The 24,734-nt window shown below is 41.6% G+C and overlaps 1 protein-coding gene across 1 annotated transcript; it reads right to left on the bottom strand.

Moving 5' to 3' along the window:
* Nucleotides 1-266: 266 nt before the first annotated feature.
* grid2ipa (glutamate receptor, ionotropic, delta 2 (Grid2) interacting protein, a) lies at nucleotides 267-24,337 on the bottom strand. Its single transcript, XM_068336336.1, has 24 exons — nucleotides 24,252-24,337; nucleotides 22,699-22,975; nucleotides 22,290-22,622; nucleotides 22,054-22,208; nucleotides 14,541-14,816; nucleotides 13,209-13,294; nucleotides 12,923-12,992; nucleotides 12,459-12,755; nucleotides 12,072-12,223; nucleotides 11,743-11,910; nucleotides 10,917-11,023; nucleotides 10,664-10,811; nucleotides 9,257-9,579; nucleotides 7,432-8,578; nucleotides 6,179-7,236; nucleotides 5,989-6,076; nucleotides 4,386-4,475; nucleotides 4,018-4,214; nucleotides 3,736-3,891; nucleotides 2,937-3,023; nucleotides 2,686-2,815; nucleotides 2,444-2,562; nucleotides 2,160-2,324; nucleotides 267-1,652 (listed from the first exon to the last, which is right to left on the bottom strand). Exons 1-24 carry the CDS (start codon nucleotides 24,335-24,337, stop codon nucleotides 1,572-1,574), a joined length of 5,796 nt encoding a protein of 1,931 aa, XP_068192437.1. The 3' UTR covers nucleotides 267-1,571.
* Nucleotides 24,338-24,734: the final 397 nt, after the last annotated feature.

The raw sequence follows: 24,734 nt of genomic DNA, 5'->3' as shown, positions 1-24,734 counted from the left end.
AATTCAGAGTTATTTAACGTCAAGGAGTAGTTATATTTGTTTTACATTATATTGAGTTATATTAAGCTACATTCATAAGTGACATCTGGCCCTTTGAGGACAGACATTATGCTGATGTGGCCCTCGGTGAAAATGAGTTTGACACCCCTGCTTTAAATGGTTAAAATAACTAACCAGCAAATATTTTTATACAGTATTTATGTGTCCATACATTAATATTCAGTCAGATGATGTAAAAGAAACATCCAGGCAAAAGTGGATTTCATTGTTTATATTGGTCAACATTGTCAGGACAAAACACAGACGTAACATTTTCTAGGCTTTAAATATGCAGCAATGCTCCAAGAGGCTTACATTCAAAAGTTGACCTTAGCTGCTGAAATAAAGATTATCATAGTAATTAGCTTTAAAATTTTAAAACATCACTTGAAGATGAACCTTAACATTCATAAATCGCAGGCATGTCTGACAAGATGGAATGCTGTAGCTTTAATAGTTTGAAAAGTATTTATATTGCTGCACTAAATGATCTCACTGTCTTCTTGGTGGTGGAACCTTATTGTTGACTCACATGACAAAATCAGTCAGAAATATTTTGGAATTGCGTTAAAAATAACAAAACGCGTCAAACAACGTTCCTGTTTTCCTTACCTACTCTCACTCTGTACAATACAAATAGAAAATATCTGGTATAATTTCAAGAACAGAATGTATAGAAATCAGATAAACACTCATATATTGCACACTGCCCGTCAAGGCCTCCGCCTGATCCCACTGATACTTTCTTTAGTTAGTCATCCTTGAACAAGTTCAAAGCTGAATGAATAAGGTCTTCTATTACAAATGAAGTCTGTCATTTTCCCATATATGTACAAGTTAGTAGCAGTGAAGGTCAAACACAATGCAAGAATAATGACAAGAAGTTCTAATTTAGGGGTTAGGGGGATTGCTGACAATGACGTAAAGTTACAGTGCAACTTAAGTGAGGATTTCCTGAAAATAAATCACATTTAATAAAGAACTGATGTTACATTCAGTGTGGTGGGCATCTCACAAAACTACTGAATATATAAATAAAGTGAAAAGCTGATTTAGCATCTGCTTTCAAAACATTGAGGGAAAGTGAATTAACTTCAATTAAACATCCAACTTGGGAGAAAATCTATTTTAAATTGCTTATTTACCTGAATACAACAAAGATTTGACTGCAATAAAACACTGACAGAGGTGACCTGAAGTCTTAAACTATTGGCTGTTACAGGTGAACTATCTTTCAAATAGAGGAGATACCCTGATGACAAAAAAAGTTTGTTTTTATTGCATTAATCTTAACAATTCAATCTATATTCCTTTTTGTTGTGTTAGGACATACAGTGTTGACTACACCACTGGCACAAATCTTTAAATGAAAGGTTTCTCCTTTATTTATAAAAAACGATGGTCATTCATTAAAAACTGCGTTTTGCTCACAATTTTGCATTGGTATGTTTGTGTATGAGGGTTCATGTGTATACAGAATATGCATGCATGTCTGTGTACATGTGGTATTACTTTATGTGTATGTGTTTGTGTCACCAGGCCAATGGAGAGGCCATTTGTGGACTTCTGGGGCTTTTCAGGTTTTCTGCAGCATGCCACTCACACAGAGCTCTCTGCAACGAAAGAACAAAGATTGAATAGTTTATTGAAAATTAAAACTTTAAAACTAAACAATTAAATCCATAATAATTACAACACTTCTCAATTTTAACGTTAGTGCTGATTAAGGCTACAAAAAAAATAATCTGATCCCACAAATTTCAAGTTGATACTAAGCTGCTGAATATACAAAACCGTTTTAATAACTAGGTTCAACTTTAGTTTTTAAAAATTTCACTTTCATTATTCAGATAAGAATAATTGAGAGAACTAACAAACTCATTCCTTTCATGCTGAATAAGCTGAAGTCAATCACTGCTGTATGCAGCACATTATTCACACGACAGAATAGTACATTTTTCTTTGCGACTTTGATGGATTGCAGCCAGTCCTCATGGCTGTTCATGCACAACATCAATAGAACTGTAAGCACTAATAAGGTCATTATCGGTCAGTGCAAGTGTTTATCTGCACTGATTGATAATGACCTTTTTTCAATTAAGGATTTTTTTGTTTCTCACCTCAAACTTGGCCATGAATTCAGAAAAAATACCAAAGAAGGCTTCAGTGTTGGTGACTTTGACGTCCTCTCCAAAGTAAGAGGCTGTTTTGCTGAATTCTTCTATTGCTCTCTGCTGCAGGGACTCCAGAGACTGGATTGCTGGATGACTGTTTTCGAGGAAGTTCTGCACACACTGGAGTCAAGGGCACAAAAAATCTCATCATCTCTTCTGGTTTTTTCTTTGTAAAAGTTGGCATGATCTCAGTCGGCCATGATCGCCTTTGGCAGTTTTGAAAAAGATACACTCATGACGACAGCAAAACGATCCTCAGAGGTCGCAGGCATCTTCTGGCAGGCAGATCGAATGTCCTGGATGGTCGTATGGAGATCGTTCAGGTCTGATGTGACAGTCCTCTGGTTTACTACAGGCAGGAGAGTAAATGGAGGGCGAATGTGCCAGACAGTAAGAAAATTAATCACAAGTATTAGCTCCGTATATTTAAAAAAATGCTCTAAAAAACAGAAAACAGTAGAAAATGATTTACCTTTGGCTGCAAGGGGAACCATGGTTAAGTCTTTGGAGAAATCCAACACATCAGGAAAGTGTTGACATAATGACTTCACCAAAATATGGAGAAACGTTGACTTCCCATCCACTGTTTTAGTTGTGCTCAACTGGAGAGAAACACAAGTGAAGTCATTACCCGTAAGGCTCATGATGCAAAAAAACAATGACTGGTTTGAAAGATGCAAACGTTTGTCACTGGCTCTAAATACGTGTTAGTAGATGATTTACCTCAGTTAAGAAGTTGATCTTGAAGCCTGTAGTCTTACTGGTTTTAGGCTGGGTGTTATTCAAATAGTTTCCCATTGCCAATACAAACTAAAGAAAGGCAGAAAACAACAAGCAATACACGGTCAAGTAAAAGATTGTAGCTGCACTTAATTCCAACATTCAGCACACACTGTGTAGCTTCTGATGTCAAATTAAGAAGGTGTCAATACTAGCTAAGGTTACCTTGGTTAACTGGCCCTATGCTAAGAGCAGACCCACTTACCTCACTTTGTACTCTGAATTTCACTATAGCTTTCCTTTTTTAAAAAAATTTGGATTGTGACAGAATGAACAGGGAGGAAACACTCTGACAGAGCTGGAAGGGGATCAGGAAGAACGTAGTGATCCTTCACATGTGAAGAGAGTTTATAACTGGCTAAGGAAATATCTGTCATATCAGAGTAAATATGAGATCAATGCCCACAGCTATTACAGAATTACTCCTCTTAATTCTATTATAAATTTCTAACTTCTTTGAATTCATGTCCATAACCCTCCAAACACTAGGATGACCAAGCAGTAGCTCATACTTTAAAAGAGGATTTTCTGGATGTAGTAAGAGTGCAATTTCAGAACATTCTGAAAGGGAAAGGTTACAAATGAACAGGAATTTTGAATGGGAACTAGATGATTGTCATTCTCCTGAACAATATATCTCCCTCACCTATGAAAAGATGGCTATACCCTTGTGTCACACACAGTTGTTGTGAGTTGTGAAACCACCATTTTCATTTCATCATTATAATAGCAGCTACAGTACCTCTAGTATCTTAGCCAGCTTCTTGCTCATCTTTAGCTCCAGTGAAGCTCTGTAGAGGCAGTCATAAGCTCCCCTTAACTCGTCTGTCTTCTCCTGCAAAGAGCACTTGAAAAGGAGGCTCTGTAAGCGTGTCTTGAACTCTGGTACTGATAACATCTGATGGAAGACACACAAAAGAAGAAATAAGGGTGTGGTGATTATAGAATACAGCGAGTGGACAGTGATTTAGACTACGGTGGTCCCTACAGCCTCTTGTCTAACAGACAAACTAAGGGACTGTACCTGCAACACAAACTGGTCTGGCTCACTGAGTTTGCTGGGATCCTGTTTGTACTCTTCATACTTTTTCATCTCCTCTGCATCGGGTGCGTACAGCAGCAGCTGTTTGATGTGAGCTGGCTCCAGTCGGTCAGTGGTCATGTTCATCAGCACCTTACGTAGCTCCCCAGGAGACAGCTTCAAGTGGGCTATTAGGATAGCTGGAGGTTAGAAGGAAGATAAACAGACATGATTATTTACTATTTATAAAGAAAAAAAGACCATTTAAATATGGTCTAAAAAAAATTACAAATAATATTTTAGAATAGCATAACACCTAGCATAATGAGTCAAAGAATTTCATCATAGAATAAAATTCATTTTATACTCACATGCATTGTAGGCCTTCTTATGGGATAGAATTTCAATAACATCTTTCTTCTTGGAGCTCTCTAGTTGGGGAGAGAGCTCTGGAACTGACACTAAAAATATTGAAATACTCGGACGTTATGGAAGAATATAATAGACATCGAGAATAAAAAGTGGACAAAACTGTTAATTTAAGAATTCAACCGTAGGAATAACAAGGCTGTGGGTGGTCAGGAGGTGCTTCCAGATGACTGGACAACTAGAGCTAATGTGATTAGGGAGACAGGTAGGGGAGTACTTGGTGTGTCATCTGGAAGGAAAGTAGATAAGGAGACTTGGTGGTGGAATGAGGAGGTACAGGAGTGTATACAGAGAAAGAGGTTAGCCAAGAGGAAGTGGGGCACTGAGAGGACTGAGGAGAGTAGACAGGAGTACAGGGAGATGCAGCATAAGGTGAAGGTAGAGGTAGCAAAGGCCAAACAAGGGGCTCATGATGACTTGTGGGACTGCATCAGGGATCAGCTCTGAGCCCCTTCTTGTTCGCTATGGTAATGGACAGGCTGACAGACAAGGTTAGACAGGAATCTCCATTGACTATGATGTTTGCAGATCACATTAGGATCTGTAGTGAGAGCAGGGAGCAGGTGGAGGAGAAGCTAGAGAGGTGGAGGTTTGTCCTGGAAAGGAGAGGAATGAAGGTTAGCCGCAGTAAGACAGAGTACATGTGTGTGAATGAGAGGGACCCAAGTGGAAGAGTGAGGTTACAGGGAGAAGAGATCAAGAAGGTGGAGGATTTTAAGTACTTAGGGTCAACAGTCCAGAGCAGTGGAGAGTGTGGAAAAGAGGTGAAGAAGCGTTTACAGGCAGGATGGACAGGTGGAGAAAAGTGTCAGGTGTGATGTGTGATAGAAGAGTTTCAGCTAAAATGAAAGGAAAGGTGTACAAAACTGTGGTGAGACCAGCGATGTTGTTTGGTCTAGAGACAGTGTCACTGAGGAAACGACAGGAGACAGAGCTGGAGGTAGCAGAGATGAAGATGTTGAGGTTCTCTTTGGGAGTGACCAGGAAGGATAGGATCAGGAATGAGTACATCAGAGGGACAGCACATGTTAGAGGTTTTGGAGATAAAGTCAGAGAGGCCAGACTGAGATGGTTTGGACATGTCCAGAGGAGAGAAAAGCCAAAAGGAAAAGAAGATTATTATTTATTATGATTTATGATTATTATGATTATTATGATTATTATGATTATTGTGATTATTGTGATTATTATGATTATTATTATTAATATTATTATATGTTGAGTCTATCTATATACTCAACATAAAATACAACACATCTATCTATCTATCTATCTATCTATCTATCTATCTATCTATCTATCTATCTATCTATCTATCTATCTATCTATCTATCTATCTATCTATCTATCTATCTATCTATCTATCATTTTATTGAACTATGCTTGGTGCACATATAATTCAAAAATACAGCAGAGATCCAACTACCTGGATAATTATGTGCTACAAAGCGTGAATGTGATTACAACATTTCATATGTTAATTGATCTTTATTTTAGCTTTTGATCTAAAGACTTCCATCACTGCAGACATGCACCAATACTCACTGGAGCTCTTCTGTGTTCCAAAGTGTAGTTCCAGGTCCAGATACTTCACCATGTCATGCAGTTTGTCATACTCAGAGTTTGCTCCCAGCTACCAAAAACACACAGTAAGGTATTACGGTGTTTTCTTGTTTTAAGACTATGATATTTTAAGAGTTCTTAGGTTTTGTTGTCTGAATCTAAAACAGCTCACCTGTCCCCAAATAGTTCCCTCTGAGTTTTCCACTTGCTCCCAACGCAACCTCTTCACACTCATGTGATTGGAGTCCATCCTACAGAGTGAAGGCCTTGGCAAGGGTGGAGGTGAGCAAGGTGGGGGTAGAGGTGGGGGTGGTGGTGGCTCCAAATGCTCTGTGGGGTCAGATAGAGAGTGGGGTAGGGATTGGGGCTGGCCATGGGATTGCTTATGGTGGGACTGAGCTTGAGGCTGGTGTGAAGACTGTAACAGGTGATGTGAGGGCTGGGACTGCGGACGGGTATTTTGGGTAGAGGACTGGGTTTGGTGCTGGGATTGGTGTTGCTGGTGTAGTGGTTGGAAAGAAGAAAGGGTGGGTTGATGCGGCTGGAGGGGCTGGAAGGTTGAGAGAAGAGGCTGAGGCCTATGGGGCTGCTGTGGAGGATAAATAACTTGAATCTGGTGCTGGTAGTCCTGTAGAGGTGGCTGTGGGGTCATATGGTGAATGTGGTGGATTTGAGGTGTACTGGAGTGGTGGTGGGTCTGCTGGTTAGAGTGAGGTCTTTGGGGAGAGGATTTAGTGGGTTGGGGGTGATGAATTTGGTGAATCTGCTGCTCTTGGTGTCTCCCTTGCAATGACACTTGGCTCTGATGATGACTTTTAAGACTTTTTCGACTTTGATGGGAGTGGCTGTCCCGGTTTAGTTGACCGGTTAGAGAAGAGGGTTCTTGCTGGGCTTGATGCAGAAGCTCAGTGGACGAATGGTGGGGCTTGTTTTGGTGTGTCTGATGAGCTTGATGGAGTAGCTCTGTGGAGGAGTACTGGGCCTGTGGGTTTTGCATTTGATAGAGCAGCTCGGTGGATGAATGGTGCACTTGTCCCTGCTGCATCTGGTAAGCTTGATGGAGAAGTTCATTTGAGGAGTGGTGGGGCTGCATTTGCTGCATCTGGTGAGCTTGATGGAGAAGTTCGTTTGAGGAGTGGTGGGGCTGCATTTGCTGCATCTGGTGAGCTTGATGGAGAAGCTCTGTTGAAGAATGATGGGCCTTGGTTTTGTGCACTTGTTGAAGAATTTCTGATGATGCATAGTGGCTATGGGCTTGTACTTGCTGGAGCACCTCTGCAGATGAGTGATGGGCCTGGGATTGCTGCAATTGATGCAGCATCTCTGTGGAGGAGTGATGGGCTGGAGCTTGATGCATCTGGTGCAACATCTCTGCAGACGAATGCTGGGGCTGGGGTCTCATGCTCTGGTGGCTTTGATAGATGCCTTCAGAGTACTGACTTTGTTGGCGCACTGATGGCTGGGGTGGTGGCTGGTGCGGAGATGGAGCTGAACGGGATAATCTTCTGTGGTGAAAGCTCTGCTGGGCCTGATGCTGCTGTGCATGGCGCATCATGTACAACGGATGGCTACTGTGGGGATGGGTGGAGTCTGGTGATGGGAGTGGGGGTAATGACTGGTGGAGCTGTTGGAGAGGGATTGCTGGGTGGGCTTTCTGCTGTGTCGGCTGGTTTGGCATCGAATGGTGGCTCTGATAGATTTGTTGCATTTGTTGTTCTTCATAGGATTGATGCTCTTCATAAGCTTTTTGCTCCTGGTAGGCTTGAAGTTCCTCAAACACTTTTTGTTCACTGTAGGCTTTACACTGTTCATATGCTTTCTGTTCTTTGTAGGCTTGTCGCTGTTCGTATGCTTGTCTCTCTTGGTAGGCTTGTTGCTCCTTGTACATTTGTTGCTCTTCAAAAGCTTTTTGCTCCTCAAAAACATTTTGTTCTTCATAAGCCTTTCTCTCTTTGAGAAGTTTCTCCTGGTAGGCCTGTTGTTCCTGGAACAGTTGTTGCTCTTCGTAGGCTTTCTGCTCCTCAAAGGCCTGCCTCTCCTTGTATGCTTGTTGCTCCTCATAGGTTTTTCTGTCCTTAAAGATTTGTTGTTCTTGCAAGGCTTTTAGCTCTTGCATGGTAGTACGGACTTGTAGATCTTCTTTTGTAGGCAGCACTTTATGTAAGGAGAGACGTTTAGGTGGTGGATTACTGCGAGGTGGAGGAGGGGGAGGAGGGCCAGATTTCCGGCGGATAGGTACATACACTCTTGGGGAGTGCTCAGGGGTGAAGTTAAGTGGCTGCTGTTGTTGCTGTTGTTGGTGTTGAGACTGTGCAGGTGCTGGAGGGGGAGGAGGCAGGTCATTGAACTGAACGGGTGGGGGTGGTGGAGGGGTCAGTGGGGGTGGAGGGATGTGGTCAGAGGAGGAAGAATATGTGAGGGACGAGGCATTTTCTTCTCCACTGCTACTCTGAACATCACTTGGGCTGCTGAGCTCTGGGGCCACAAATCCTCCATTTTCCTCTTCATCTACCCCCATCTCCTCTTCGTTATCCTCATCATCCTCATCTGGGTAGCCCATCTGCACAATATCCTGGTATTAAGACCAGTTGTACTTCATTAGCCATTTAATATCAAAGGGTATCCTGTGAAATTCTTCAGATGTACTTGTTAACTAGGTCAAAATGTCTTAAAGTAGTTGTTAAAGTAGTCTTACAGTAATTGTTGGTGTTTTTTTTATAAAACTGAGCGGGCATTACAACATCATTTGGACATATTTCTGTAGAATATTTAAACAATTCTGTTACATGTACCTGTTCCGGATGTGTTTTATTTTAAGCTTTAAGCCTTGAATTACAGTTTGAACAAAATGCTATCCCATTGGGATTATCTGCAGTCACCAGAAATGAAGGCACAAAACGTCTGTGCAAAACAAAATTACCATGAGGACTGACTTGTGAATCGGTTGTGTATAAAATAGGTGACAAATAACTGGCTGATATTAAATGTTTACAAAAATTTAAGTTAAGCTAACATTTACTGACCCTGCAGACATGTTCTCTGATTTTCTACACCAAATGATCTCATTCAGTAAATAAAAAGTGAATTATTAAGATATTTTTACATTCAGAAAACTGGAAAAATAATAACATCTATTATTATATACATGACAACTGAATACACAACAGTAGCCATCATTAATTAGCTCATTACTGTACTTTTGAATTAGATCTTACAGCTATGTCCTAAACATGCATTTCTGTAATTCTACCTCTTCATAGTCATTCTCGGGGGTCAGGAAGTCATCAATAATGGCCACCCTCTGTCCCAGCTGTTCACTCAGTGCATCCAGAAAGCGATCAGTGTCCTCTGAGCGAGGAGGCTTAGAGAAGGTGTAGCGCCGTCTGTTATTATGTAGGGGTGGGGGACTGGATGGGTAGTCGGGGGGCTCCGGAGGTGATGGAAGGGGACTATCCAGGCTTATGTAGGGGTTGGACTCCCCACTGGTTTGGCTCGTCAGCCCTGATGGATAGAACTGTGCTGCAGGGGGACTGGGGAGAGGCTCTGGCCACAATGTTGGCATGGGACCTTTACCTGAGAAAAATAAGAGACGTAGTATATCCAGTTACACAATTACAGCATTATTAGGTGCTGCCTGTGAAATTGATTTCTAATGATTAAAGACCTTAGAATAGAACAAATTCATAAACACTATAGGTAACAATTTAGTGAAGTCTGGTCAGATCCTCTCACTCTGCTTTTGTCCAGATGCCTGTCATAAACTGGACAGTCTGGTTTTGAATGGTCGTATGTATTTATTCTAAGAAGATATCCCTCTGTAATGGAAATCTGCTTGTCATGCACAAAAGGTAAAGTGAACACGTCTCCCAAAAGACCCATTATAGAAACACATTTTTATTACAAGGGTTCTTTAACTGTGTGTTTTCTAGTTCCACTTCCACCATCATGATACACTCTTAATGAGGGTCAGTGCCCCTGGACTATATTTAAGTACTACTTTCTGCCTTACTGTAGGCTCATGCTGTCTGATGTAAACAGGATCAAACCAGTGATGCTTTGTGATGTTGGACTTTCAATGTGACGATGAAGACTACATTAACACATTTGCTGATGCTGTTTAACATTCAAGTAGAAACAAATCTTTAAAAATGTAGAACTATATACGCTGCTCTTCAGTAGTTTATTAATTGTATGTTTTTATTTCCTGTGTATTTTATAGGACCAATTAAAGACCTTAGAAGCTTGGTGCCCACTCTGATAAGTACTAACCTAACAAGACTAATCCAGGATGAAAAACAGATTGAGAGCAGTGGTTTGTTTTGGGATTGTACATTTAAGTACCACATTAAAACAGAAAAATTTGTCTAATTGGAAAAATCAAGAATATTCGGTTATCAGTCAGGATGTAACATTTTTGCACTGCAGTAGTTTAAACTTTTTCTTGTCAAGTCCTTCGCATACACACACGCACACGCACACGCACACACACACACACACACACACACACACACACACACACACACACACACACACACACACACACACACACACACACACACACACACACACACACAACATACAAGTGTGCCAGAGTGAGAGTAAAGTTGTTATCATCTCATCACATCAGCTATGAGGATAGATTTATGCTTTCAGCTACCTGTGCTAGCATGTATTGTAGGGGAACCTGTGCAGGAGGGAGGATCCAGATCCAGCAAACTCTCAGGGGCAGGAGGAGGGCGGCTCTTCAGGGACTTGGACCTCTTGGCTGAATACATGTTCTCCAGCTCAGCATACACTGCTGACAGCTTGTGTGATGGAAATATACAAAGAATCAGAGACAGACCTCTAGCCCTCGTGTCGATGAGCCTGAAGATGATATTTATCCCATGAGCTCAGGCTCTGGTACGTACATTGGTGAGGTTGTTGGGAGTCTCAGGAAGGGAGGTACCATCTCCTGACTGTCTCTCTCCTGGAGCCAACCTAATCCCTGTCTCCAGCATTGGGTCTGCACGGAGACCTACAAGAATATACTCATTCACAGGAGTGAAATCAGGTTGTTGAGGTAGCTGCCTTTTGCTGACACTAAAAAGCTAACTCTCCTGGACTGGACTGTCCCAGGATGTGAGATTTGCTTGATTTAGGCTGACCATCAGCTCCACCTAGTAGCTACCACTGTGCCAGCAATGAAGGAGTCAAATGAGAGATTCTGGCTGCATGGGAACATGTTAAGTTATTATTCCGAATGTTAAATATTGTACAAAACAAATGCAATGAAATGAAAAACTATGGCCCACACTCATCATGTAATGGATGTTGAAAGCTTGAAACAAAAAAAAAAGTGGTACAAAGAATCAATGGTCCCTGCAAATGATCACAATGATAATAATGAAAAGGTTGAAAATAGCAATAGTGATGGTGTTGTTATCACTGTTGCCTCACAAAAAGAAGGTCATGGGTTGAAATCTACCTGAGGATCTGGGACTTTTCTGTGAAGAGTTTGCTTGTTCTTTTCATGTCTGCATGAGTTCCCTCTGGGCTCTCCAGATTGGTTGTCTTTCTGTATATAACTACATATATACGGTATATATATAACCCTGTGATAAATGGGTGACTGCTGTCCAAGGTGTCTGACTCCTCCCACCAAAATTCAGTTGAGATTTGCTCCAGCCCCCCTTTGACCTAAACAACATAGGTAGCTACAGAAAATGAATGAAGAATAATAATGAAGTTTTGTACCCATGCCCAAGTGTGTGCCGATGACCAGGTCATCAGAGCTACGTCCCCTCACACTGCTCCTGTATGTGGTCCCAGTCACCCTCATGGAGCTGCTACGACGATGAGGCTCAGTGACAACCTCAGGCTCTGGGGGAGGGGGAGGAGGTGGAGGAGGTGGAGGTGGTGGAACTGGAAAACACACATTTTGGCAATGCAGTGGAAGAGGCAAAGGTTTTTTTTATGCAGGACTGCAAAATCTGAGCTGATCTGAATGGTTAATTAATTCCCCATTGACAATGTCCATCTTTCACATGTCAGGAAAATGAGAAGACCAAAATATCAGCACAAACCTGGAGCTTTGTATCCAAGAAAGCGTGAAATTTTGCCCTGGCAGTGTTCTTGCTCCTCATACGTCAGCAGCTGGTAAACAAACTGCCAGATCACCTGTTTGGCTGGAGTATCCAGCACTGGGAAAACATCCACGATCAGCGTGTCAACAGTCCTGTTTCCATGGAAACACAGGCAAGGACACAGCTTACCTAGATATCTAACTTCGTGTCAAAACTGAGTTTGTGGGTGTGTTCAAACAAACGTAGGAAACAAGACAAAGTCATCATTTTCAAGTCACTAAAATTTATTAAAGGGAGAGTCTGGGTAAAAAAAACAACCCTTGAAAGACTTAAGACTCCCTTTATCTCACCCAACTCCCCCTGAACTTCCCCGACTTATTTCCTCACCTGTGTTGGAAGAAGTTCTCCAGAGCCTTGCAAATGGTGTACCTCTCCTGGATGGTGAGGAGGTGCTCAAGCTGCTGACCAAAGGTACGACCATGAACACGGATACTGGGGGGCAGAATCTCTGCCACCCAGTGGAGGGAGGTAAGCACAGGCGAGCGGGCCCTCTCTGTCGGAAGTCCGCCGCCAGCGAGGTCCTGCTCTGACAAGCTGAAAGTAGCCGGACCATCTTCCACGACCAGAGTGGGCATGGCACCACTGCCCTGGAGCATGGACACCACCTTCTCGTGTGAGGAAGTCCTAAAGGCAGACACTTTGTATGACATACAACTGTTTTAAATTCATTCGGTAGGAATTTAACATTTTGCTGATGTGTAAATTAAGCAACTGACAAAAGGTTTTCTGGATCATAAAGACCATTTTTAACAATACCAATTCATATTTCTTTATGCAGGTAAGAGTTCAACCTCATGTCCAGTCCATTGAGGAACAGGATGCGGTCTCCTGGTTTGAGACCTGCCTTGTCTGCCGGACTTCCTGCAGAACGAGAACATCTGATTTGATCATGTCCTCATTAAGGGAATAGCATTATGGTATGGTGTGGATGCTTTATAGGGACATTACTGTACATAGATTTTGTTGAATTTAATAACAGTGTTGCTACACAGTATCAACCTTGTCTAACAACAGCTTTGTTATGTATGATCACAAAACTGAGAAATAAGAATAAGCGCTTGGGTAATTTTAACTTACCAGGAATAACTGAGTCAATCCACACTGGGGCATGACCTCGAAGAGTGAAACCAAAACTCATGTTGCCCTTACACACTCTGACAGTCCTAAAGACACACATTGAGCTTTGGTTAATGACAGAATTGACAATTAACCAGAGGCCTTGTTACATAAAAGGAAAGCAGCCATTAAAAACTACTCAGCCCTCAGGTAATTTTGTACGTATTTTTCTACAAAGAAATTATATAACAGTCACGATAGAAACTGTGTTAATGACTCTCCTCAAGTAAGTGGTAAAAACTATCATTCTACAAACACTGGCCTGAACACCACAGTCATGATTTGAACTGGTCATAGACGTGTACTTAATAAACGTTCAGTATAAAGCTTGATTGTTTCACCTTAATTCATTAGATGCCAACCATTCTGAAAGCATATGATGAATACTCGCTGGCACTCCAGTATTTTCAGAAAACTAAGAAATTTGAAGAATTAATGGTTAAATTAAAAATAAATTGTAAGTCTACTAAATTTTAATTCAAGCCTTCTGGTCTTTCAGTCCATATGCGAGCTCCTGCAGATTTCCATATTCAGCAAACTACTTTCTATTCACATCCTGCATGAACACCTATGGATAGGATATCCCAAGGGAGCCACATAACATCCTCATAAGCTAGAGGCAAAGAAGAGATCAGCAGAGTCTTGGGCATAGTTTTTCCCTCCAATTTTAGGGGAGATGTTGGGATGATAAAAAAACAACTAAATCACTACTCATAAAGACAGCTAGATAATGGCTGTGGCAATCTAAAGAGGTCTAGGATCCAATTGTCTTGATGAATGAAGGGTCTATTTTTATCAGTTTTATGCGTGTTATCCTTAAAGAGAAACTGTTGCGCTTAATTTTAATAGACTAAAACGGAATGTATGAATTTACAGTAAGCACGCTTATCACTAACATAGAATAGTTTCATTGCTTTTGTAAAAAAAAAAAAAAACTGCCATAGGTAAAAGTGTAGAATGACTGTTGACTACAAGTGAAGTTGAATAAAAAGACAAGATAAGCAGTGTAAAAGCAACTGTAAAAGAAAACCTTCAATTTAGCATTGTTATACTTTATGAAAAGCTTTGTTCAGATCTGCTAGAAGTGCATAAATAATGAGAGCTTCATTTAAGCATTCAGGTAAAGAGAAGATATTGCAAGAAATAAGAAGAAGAAGATATTTTCTTTCAAAGTCACCTGAACAGCAGTTGCTGATAAAAGTCTAAATCATTCCTAAGCAAAATTCAGGATGAGCAAAGAGAATCCTGTCATTTAAAATTAATATACCGATTCAGCTGCATAATAAAACAGACCTGCAGTTGATGCTGGTGCTGCTGGAGTGACCAGCAATGAGAGAGGTGGTCTTGCGCATCCCACGGGCCGGGGGGTTCCCGCCTTCGTCTGCGTGAGTGCGTGGCACTGAACTGGCCCGGGTGGAGACCAAGAGGCGTTCAGGGTGATCCTCACTCCGACTGCGGCGAAGGTGGCTACGGCTCGGGTCACTGAAGCTCCGTCCTTTGATCCGGCTCATCAGGCTCTGGGAAACCACCTCATCAAAACGCTCCCGGTGCTTCTTGGGAATGAAGATCCTGGCAAACATTGTAGGATCAGACTCACCCTCAGTGTGACAAGAAAAACTCAAGTGAAGCAGAGATGGAGAGGCAAGTAAGGAGTCCACATCACATTTTCACCAGTTTTTTTTGCTTATCTACAAGACAGTCCCACAAACTAAAAGGAAAAAATAAATCACATCTGAGCAGTACTTCAGCCCAAATCCCAAAAACATCCTAATTTTTTTTATCCTGAGTTGTCCAACTATGCATTGCCCAAAACACAAAAAGGAAAGAAAAAGTCCTTGATTTTATCGTGTACTTCCCCACTGTGGAATCCGCTTAAATGATTTAAGAATAATCTGGTCCATTTAGTCTCATGAGAGTCGAGCAGTGAGACGGGATCGGTCCATTACTTTGTGTGTCTGGATGTGCATGTAAGAATGGAACAGATTAGGGTTGTGTTGCATGCTCCCGTCTCATTAGCAGCTGCAGGCATAGTGTTCAGTATCAGTGACAGCTCGCAGCTAGTATACAGTACCAACAGAAGGAAGCTCGGAGCTGCGGATGGGAGAGAACACTCCACTCCCCCTGCTTGTGTTGCCCCCCTCCCCCCCCATAATCGACTCCAAAAGAATTTCTCATCCTAAAGTAAAATCCCTCCCTTAGATACCCTTCACTTATCAGGGTTGGGTTTTATTTGCGTGTTGAACCCACTTCCTTCCAAACTGTTTTCTCTGGTGCATACATATGAAAAGAAAGTGTCTAGTCAACTAGAGCGAGCTGTGCTGCATGATCAAATTCTGCCCCAAACTCAGCAGCATTTCTGTTTATAACTGTAAAAAAAAACCCCCACATCTGACACATACTGAGATTGCTCACTATCAGTACAGCGTTGTTGTTTCCTGAGGAATAACAGTCAAAGATGGCATTTACCACTGATGTTTTAGACAGCTGGAAATGTGTATTCCAATTAAGCTCTCTTGTATCTGTGCTCTCTACTGAAGTTGGTTTGTGTTTATCCAATTATCTGCAAGAACAATTACATAACAAAACAGCAGAAATGACCCAGATATGGAACATTCTTTGCTAATTATTTGGAAAAGTAGTTTTCTTTTAAATATAGGGTGATTTTTTTTTAAATTTCTCTTCTATCTGTGGTTCTCCAATCACAAGCAAACCCTGAAATCCATCTATCTCCCTCCATATCCCCAGCTGTTATGTCTTCATTTTGAATTTCTTGAATACTTACACCAAGCTGGGAATGAAAAAGTGCTTTGGTTTTACAGAATGCACACACACACAGCGAATGTGTGTGTGTGCATTCTGTAAAACCATACATACACAGAACAGCTCCTTATTCAAACATTGCTGTTGAGGATGGCTCTGCAGTGCAGTTGGGTTTTCAAAGCAGTCACAGCTCTGTGCTGGTACATTTGGGTACAAAAGGTTTTTTGGAGAGTTTTTTTTTTTTTTTGGCTCATTGTGGTAGTTTTCTTGAAATGCACAGGTGGCATTATTTAAAAGAATGACGCATGTGCTGAGCTGCAGCCATATCAACATCTTACATTCTAGGTTGAGAGGTGATCTGAAGATTTCTTACTTCGATCCAATTGTGATTTTCTATAGTCTACAGGTTTCTCCAAGTATACACACAAACATACATTGTTCTGCACACACATCCTGCCAAATCTTAGCATCAATACACCCCTTAACCCTAAACCTGACTCTAAATCATGTCTAGTTGTAAGAGTCAACTATTGTCACTTGATTATCAGTCATGTTTTTACTGCATTAACCCATTACCTGTGTCCTTATTCTTATGATTGTATTCAATGCTGTCAATCACACCAGGGTTTCCCGTCCTGGAATATCAATGACTGTCAATGTAAATTTGTGGCCCATTTTATCCCCCAAACTGACAGGAGGATATGGTGGTCACTATGTCTGCAAGGATTTTTTATCCAGAGCAATTCTCAAACTATAGCAATAGCAGAACTTTGACAACAAAACACAGCAGGACATTGTTAAACAGAATGAAATTTATACTCTACATTTAGCCAGGTTAAATTTATTGAGAAAGAGTGAACGGCAGACAGACAAGCAGACAAGCTGTCAGAGGCAATGAACTGATATTAAGAAAAGCAGAAAAAATGTCAGAGATGTGAAAATACAAGAGTAAAATATGACAGAACCGGAGACAAAAAGAGAGCACATAGAGAAGTAGAACTCTTTCTAGGCCAGGGTCAGGGAACTATTGGGAATGAAGTCTACGCTTATGGGCTATGTAGGCCACGTAACTTTCATACATCATCATGTTTGCTCAGACAAATGGACAGGAAGAACTAAGCAGAATTAGGCCATTTATTGTGTACTGTATTTGATTCACAAGGCCTGGCCCATTCATGCTCCATTTAATGTCTTTATACTGTAGTTCCACACATCCTTCATGTCGACATCAACAAAACAACAACTAATGTAATGTGTGTACCTAGACTGTCACGGCCAGAGCCGTTTTCTTCCTATTTGTGGATGCTTTTTTCCCCAGGTCCTGACTGCAGACACAGTCAGAGCAACAGGAGGTACCTGACCAGCTCCGCCTACCTAACAGGCACCAGAGCAACCCTTCAACAGCAGCTACAGCGTCAGGAGTGTCAGCAGCTTGGAGGTTGCTGCAGTGCTGGGCGGTCTTCACCTCGTCACACCATGCTGCTCCACTGTGTTGTTTGAGGTTTTCATTGTTTAAGATGTTTTGAATTTTAGTCAAAAAAGTTTACATTATTCCAACTAACATGAGTACATTGCCATTTCCTGTTGCAGCCTAAACATCTAAGAGGATATTGATGGTGTGATGGGTGTTGTCTACTATGGCCATTAGGAGCATCAAGACTTGATGTCGACGATGGAGACTGTTTCTAGCCTTTCACATCAACTTAATCTTCCTTGTTATATCCATGTAAATGTTTTTGTGCCACTCTTGAATTGCAACTAACTAGACAAAACATGCGGATGAGACCTTCACAACTTTCCTCCACTGACAATGGATGGAGGCATTAGGATGCCCTAAATTATGAGGAGGTTGAGACACAGCTATAATTAGGTTTGAAAGTGGGGTGGATGAAGAACACCACTCACATAGAAATGAAAGACAATTGCAATAAGTTGTTAAAACCATTATCACTAGACCTACTTCTGATTATTAGACATTGTAAACATGAAACATGGCTTCAACCCTGAATGGAACCATAACTTATCACAAACAGACATTACATTAAAGAGTCAGCAGTGTTGTGTTTGGATAAAATCACCAAATTTGCCAATAAAGCTTTAAATTCTAGAGTCACATTAGGAGCAAATACAAAATGACAAAATGTAAAATTATATCAAATTAAAGGAATCAAAACAAAGCTTGGTTATTATCATAAAGAGAGCAGTTTGACAGCAATGCTTCATATATAAGTAGCCACAAACAACACAAAGCACAGTGAACACTACGGAGAAGAGATGTGCCATACCGAAAGTGTCTGCTGAGGCTCCTCTCCTTTTCCATGGTGCTTTGGGGCTTTGAGGAAGTGTCTGAGCTCATTTAAGCAACGCACATGCCTCCTCCCTATCTAGGTGAGCCCCCATCTAGTTTGAACAAACAAACTCTCCAGGACAGTGATGGAAAAAGATGAGAAAAGGGTTGATGGTTGGATCTCGAAAAACATTTCCTTTTGGCTCTGAAAGTATCCAGATAAAGAAATAGAGAGAAGGCGATAGACAAATGCGGTAAACTAATGACGTGCCTATGGTTCACATCCCTCCAAAACATCCTCAGGCAGCATCATCACCTGTTCATCTTCACGTGTGGCCAGTAAGGTGTCGCTCCTCCTTCATTCCCATCTCTGGTGCCTAAAAAGGGAGTACTTTTATGTCTAATTTAAAGATTAACCTAAGAGTAAGCAATCATTCGTCAGTGCGAGCGTGATCAATCTTGTCTTCCCTTGGCTGAAAAGAAAGGAAAGACTGAGATGAACAGAGGAGTAAGTGAGATGGGAGAGAGGAAAGAATTGGAGAAGTGTGGAGAGCCCCAGAGGAATTTCGTAGGCAGGTCACACAATGACTGGGAGTGTGCAAGAACCAAAATGGTACAAAGTGAACGCAGAGATGCCTTGACAGTTTTGTCTGTGTGACACATGTTCCCCTGCACCATCTCTGACTCTTAATTCTACATGTATGTTGACAACTGTCCAAATGTTTTCAAGCAATTTTAAATTACTTGAATATTTGGTAAAATATTTCAGAGAGTGAAATAATAAGGCAAAGTAGCATTAATAATGAGTTGACAATGCATCATTATACTTAACATCTTCTAAGTGTGAATTAATAAATCAAATGACAATAATTATCTTTAATTACTGTAGTGCTAAAGAAGACTATGAACAAAGGAGCTAAAAGGTCTTTCAAGATTATCACTAATGAGACAAAACTTTAAAACTCCCGCTAACCACTGGGTTTTACAGCCATTTCAGACGCGACACCAGCAAGTGTGTCAGAAACCTAAGAGATAAATTATTAAAAGAAATAGGCTGCTTAAAAATAGAACACATCCTGTGGGAGGGCGAACCAAATCGGATAGGGGGACAGAGGCAGACTGAGTAGAGAGGGGCCCAGCTGGTCAAGTTTTACATGAGGAAGAAATAACTTCACATATTGCACATTGTGATACACAACCTCTAAATCACTGGACAGGGGTGGGGTGGAAGTTTCTTTTTGGTGTGTGAATGTGAGGATGTGTGAAAGTCACTGGAAGTCACAGTGATTGAGGCAAAGTTAGAGAGACAGTCTGAGAGACTGAAATAGAGTCGAGGACAGTGAGGTTTAGCTACAGACACATCAATTCTCCACGTCTCACATGATATCACTGACAGCCACCTTATCACTGACAAACTCTCATATCCAACTCTCATAATACCTGATGGCTTTCCTACAGGGAATAACAACTGTGCAACTGCACCAACTAGACAATCATTAAACAGACAGTCAGGATGGATCATTTTTAAATTCAGAAAGAATTAGAGTTTAGTTGCAGCTTTGCAAGACTCTACTTACATATTAATACTAGATAAGCTCATAATGAATACTAGCTTATTGCAAGTTCAATGTTGACTACATGTTCTACAATATATAGTGATCACCAATAAATCCAAAGTATTTCCTGACAGACTACAATTATTTTGTGGTACTTTAAAAATAAATCAAAGTATTGGAGAAACTGAAAATGAACCCAATGTTGTGGGAAGAGTCAAGCAGTCACCAAACCAACTCACCCTTATGGGGACATGAGTATGGCTTTGAAATTTAATGAAAAATCTCACCTACTATTTGACATGTTTTATACAAATGCCACAATCCTCATGGTAATTTCAGAGGAAAATGCATACATTGTAAAAATTGTTAGTTTTTTCATTCCAATCTGGACCAAAGTGAAGTACACACTTTCCATCCCTTCTGCAATGCTGCTGGCATAACAAAATAAATATAGACAAAAAGCCTTAAAACTCAGCGTTTAAAAGTACACCAGAGAAGATCCACGTTCCCTGTACCCATAGCAACCACGTACTCCAGCACCACCCTGAGGCGTGGCTCATGGACACGAAAAAAAAAGAGAAGAGGAAAATTTAGCATACAAAAGCCTGTGAAGGTGACACTAAACCAAACACCTTGTAGTCAAGAGGATTGATCTAATCTCATAATGGGGAAGTGACTGTACTTTTCACACAGCCTATAGGTGAGGAAAGCAGTTTCCAGTCCTCTGTAGATCCAGCTCATGCATAATTAATGAGCCTCAGTGGAAAAACCAACATTACAAAGCGTTTTAAAGGCTCTCCCCTACAGTGAAGATATATGACATCAAACTGAGATATAGAGAGCTGCGTTGGAGCAAACTGAGGTGACTGGACGATGGTGTTCTGGCTGTAAGGAGAACTGATTCCTCCTGAAAACTCAGTCACTGGGAAACCTGAGCCCTGATTGTTGTGAGGTTTTCACTAGACAATTCTTTACCTGCACTACACCCTTCTTTATGACCAATCATATCAGATCATGGTCGATGTATATAAATACTTGATACCACACGCGATGACTAGTTATGCTAAGACTATATGCACAATGGTAAATAGTTATTCAGTACTCACCCGAGGCAGCAGTTCATATTATCTCCCAGCAAAGACCTTGAACATATAAGTGACAGTGCTGTGTGCATGCAGCCTAGGCATATTGTCCTATTTTCCTAACATACATGTGCACTTCTCAGCCACCAGCAGTAAAACTATTTGTAGGAGCTAGGAGCTGAAGCCAGAGGAGGGAATAAACAACATCCAGCCAGACTGGTGTTGGTATCAAAGAGAGCATCAGAGCTGACAGGGAGAAATGGGAAACAAAGACCAACAAAGAGGAAATCAAAGTAAGACGAAAAGACAGGAGGAGGATGGGGGGGGGGCTGACAAGACAAATCACAAGTGTGTGCAGCGCTATTGGGTTTTCATTTACTGATCAGTGCTGAGGAGGAAGAAATGCAATATTGGTCTGTAAGTTTTTCACCATATTGTACCTGAGAGAGGAGAAAGGAGAGCGAACTGGCTCAGTCAATAACGGCAATAGGCTTAAGTTTCTGTATTAGTTCATTATAAAATGCTGAAGCAGGAGTTCAAACCCTTTTGACTTCATGGGGGAATTTGGGATTTTTGATCCCCACACTGTGGCGTTGATGTTACATAAGCATGAACCGTAGCTGAACTGTCTATAACACTCAATGGACAGTAACTCTCCCTGATGCCCTGCTGCTAGCGTCCTAGAAAAATTAATATGAGGAAAGTATTTCAAATGTAAAATACTTCCAAGGTCTCTTTTGTATCACAGTTAGCCTTGATGAATATTAATGGATTCTCTTAGACAAATAGGATTGTTTGCCACTGAACCAAGATGGATTCTTTGTTAATTTTGGGGTGTTTTTTCTGCCTTCTGTCAGAAATGTTAATCATTCATAGAGAATTTGGATCAGTTGAGTGTGCTGTTTGGCAGTAATTAACTGCATTATGTTAATGATTTATAGTTTCAATGGTACTCGTACTTCAATGGAACACATGAAATCTCAGACAGGGCTTATTTAGTCACTGTGGAATAAGAGAGCTGCTAGGAGTCAGATCAAAATAAACAAACCATACACAAAGTCGTGCATAAGGTTGACTGTAGGTTTGGTTCTAAACACATGAGTGATCAACTGATTGGCTACCTGACGCTGTCAATCAACTGCTGATGGTCGTCTGTGATCAAAATGTCAGGCAGAGCCTCGGCCAGATTCTCCACGTCTCTCTCAGCAGCGTATTGCTTGAGCACTTCAAACAGCTGTTCCTTCACCTCTGGCTCCTCTCCCAGCACTTCCTCCACCTGATGGACAGAAATGTTTCACCATTTCATTAAGTAAAAACACAAGTACGTTTTTGAAACATGCATTTATGTTGGACCCACTTTCTTATTGAACTCCATGGCCTTGTGGGTGCGACTCTCCCTGACGCTGTCCCCACTCTGGGACAACACCCTCATGCTGCTGCTCAGTCTCTTGGGCCGCCGAGCCATACTGAGCACGCCCAGACGAAGAGGTCGTCCTTGAGCCGCCTTGATCATGGCTGCCGCCGTTTCGTGGTGCTTCACTGGGATTCCATTGACCTCCAACACGTAGTCTCTGGCCTTAAGGCCGCTGCGTCCGGCTGGACCGTTCGGTATGCAGTCCTCCACCATCAGGGGGCTGTCTCCGATGATCGTAAAGCCAAACCGGCCATCTGGGCCAGGCGTGATGTCGATCTGAGGAATGGAAAAGGTCTGGTTGCTACTGCATTGTTTCTTAAAGTAAAACTTTGATTACTGAGTGTCGACTGACCTGATCGATCCGTGACACCACCCCGATACTGGGAGGCACTGTCTTAAGGGTCTGAGCCAGAGCGATCAATGCTGGTGTACTGAGATTGGTCACGTCTTGGCCCTCAATGTCCACCACCTGGTCTCCGGGCTGCAGACCAGCGAGGTAGGCACTACTGCCCTCCACCACAGACAGGATGTAGCTGGGCCCTGTTCCACCCAGTCGGAAACCAAATGCCTCTGGCCAGTTCTGATTGGTGGTTGGCAGGCCAAGGTCTGGAGGGCAGACAGACGGTTGACTTGATGTGTTTTGTTTGGAACATACAGGGTTAATCTGGTCCCAGCTGTTCATACAGACAAGCAGATTGTGAGCTGTGAAATGGAGGTCAAGTGGTCCACTGGTTTAAGTAGGCCAGCTAAGTAGCAGCAGGTAAATGGGTGTATTTAATGAAGCCTAAAACATGAAGACACAGAAGTTGCATTGAGATGCGTTTTCATATTCAGAGATTTACTTCTATTGTTGTTTGGAGAATAAAAAAAGCAAAATAATGTCATATGTGATAAAGACAGGTTCTTATTTGTGGTATGTAGCCCACAGGTTGAGCTGCTGGATTTCCCCGTGTCACATTTCTTATTTTACTGTTATCTCAACACCCCCCGTGTATGTAGGACAGCATAGGAACATTATGATCTCTTACAGATAACCTTATTTAATTTAATGATATATTTAATTCCCATTTGAAATCTTTTAGCATTACCAACTGCTCTTTAACATTTTCATGTCTGCATTATCATGAAGATTATATCTGGGACATAATTAGAGAATTCATGAAGTCACCCTTTCCTATTTATGTCACAATTCCCTGTAAAAATCTGAGGACACCTGAACGTCTGCTATTTGACCAGCTATCAATAAATTAATATTAAGCATAAAATCAAAGGGTAAAACATTTAACTGGGAAATGCAAATGATCAAACTTAAATAAAACTGCAGATAGCTGCATCCAGTCTTTCATCAAATCACCAATTCAATTCTTTTTGTAACTGATCAGAGGTGCAGGACGATGGAGACAAAACAAGAAAAAGTCAGACAGAGAGCAAAAGAAAGACCGAATTAGAAATGGGAAGCATGAAAACAAAAAATAAGTTCCCGAGAAGTGAGAATATAATTCTGTGGAAAACTTCTGATAAGAAATGTTAGATCTACTTCAAAGGAAAATCAGATCATACTGGAGCAGAGAACCACAGATTCAGGGTGAGATGTGGCTGACTGAATGAGAGCCATAGAGACTGGTGTCAGCTTGCTGAGAAGAAACACCAAACTGCTGGTTTTTATTGATCTAAAATAGATTGGAAATCACTGATGTGGCTCTTCAGATCACAATCTTTGCTTCTGTCAAGAACACAAGTGCCACTTGAGAGGATTGTTGAGGCTTACGTTTGCCCTCTTCTCTCCAGCTTGCGCCCCAGATTCAAAATGTCATCTTTAATTGCTTTTTGCTCTCTTTATCTCACCCCTAGCAGAACAAAAATTTCTTAAACACCAGGTTAAAACTAGGACTCAGAGAAGTACACTTACAAAAATCTCTTGAGGCACCCCGGGTCCCAGACTTGCTCTGGCGCAGGGAGAAGCGGCCCTTTCTGCTCAGGAAACGCCTCATCCTCGCCCGGCTAGCGGCGGGGCACGTTCCAGCCAGGCTTCCTTCACCTCCAGATCGGAGGTTGACGCAGCCAAAGAGTGTCTTTTGACACCTTTGAGCTGCCACTCACCTGAGCAAACTGCCTCCAAGAGCCTCTCTCCAGATCTAAAAAAATCTAGTGCCCCTATCAGGTCACATCTGCAGGTTATCTGGGCCAGTGCCCCCCTTTGACTTCAACCAGAGAACTAGTGGCGTGAAGATTAAATAAGGGCTGGAGAAGGGAGAGCATCTCAACGCCAGGCTGGCAATCCTGGGTGAGGCGGTCCAGCCTCAGCCTCAGTCCGAACCCTGTGGCTGAGTGGCGATGAGAAAACTGGGACACACTCACTTGGTACTGAAATGGTTCTTTGCTAGAAAA

This window comes from Antennarius striatus, chromosome 16 (assembly GCF_040054535.1).
Source record: "Antennarius striatus isolate MH-2024 chromosome 16, ASM4005453v1, whole genome shotgun sequence".
Taxonomy (NCBI): Eukaryota; Metazoa; Chordata; class Actinopteri; order Lophiiformes; family Antennariidae; genus Antennarius; species Antennarius striatus.
Note: the sequence above shows the minus strand (reverse complement) of the source record. Positions and strands in the feature narration are given on the sequence as shown.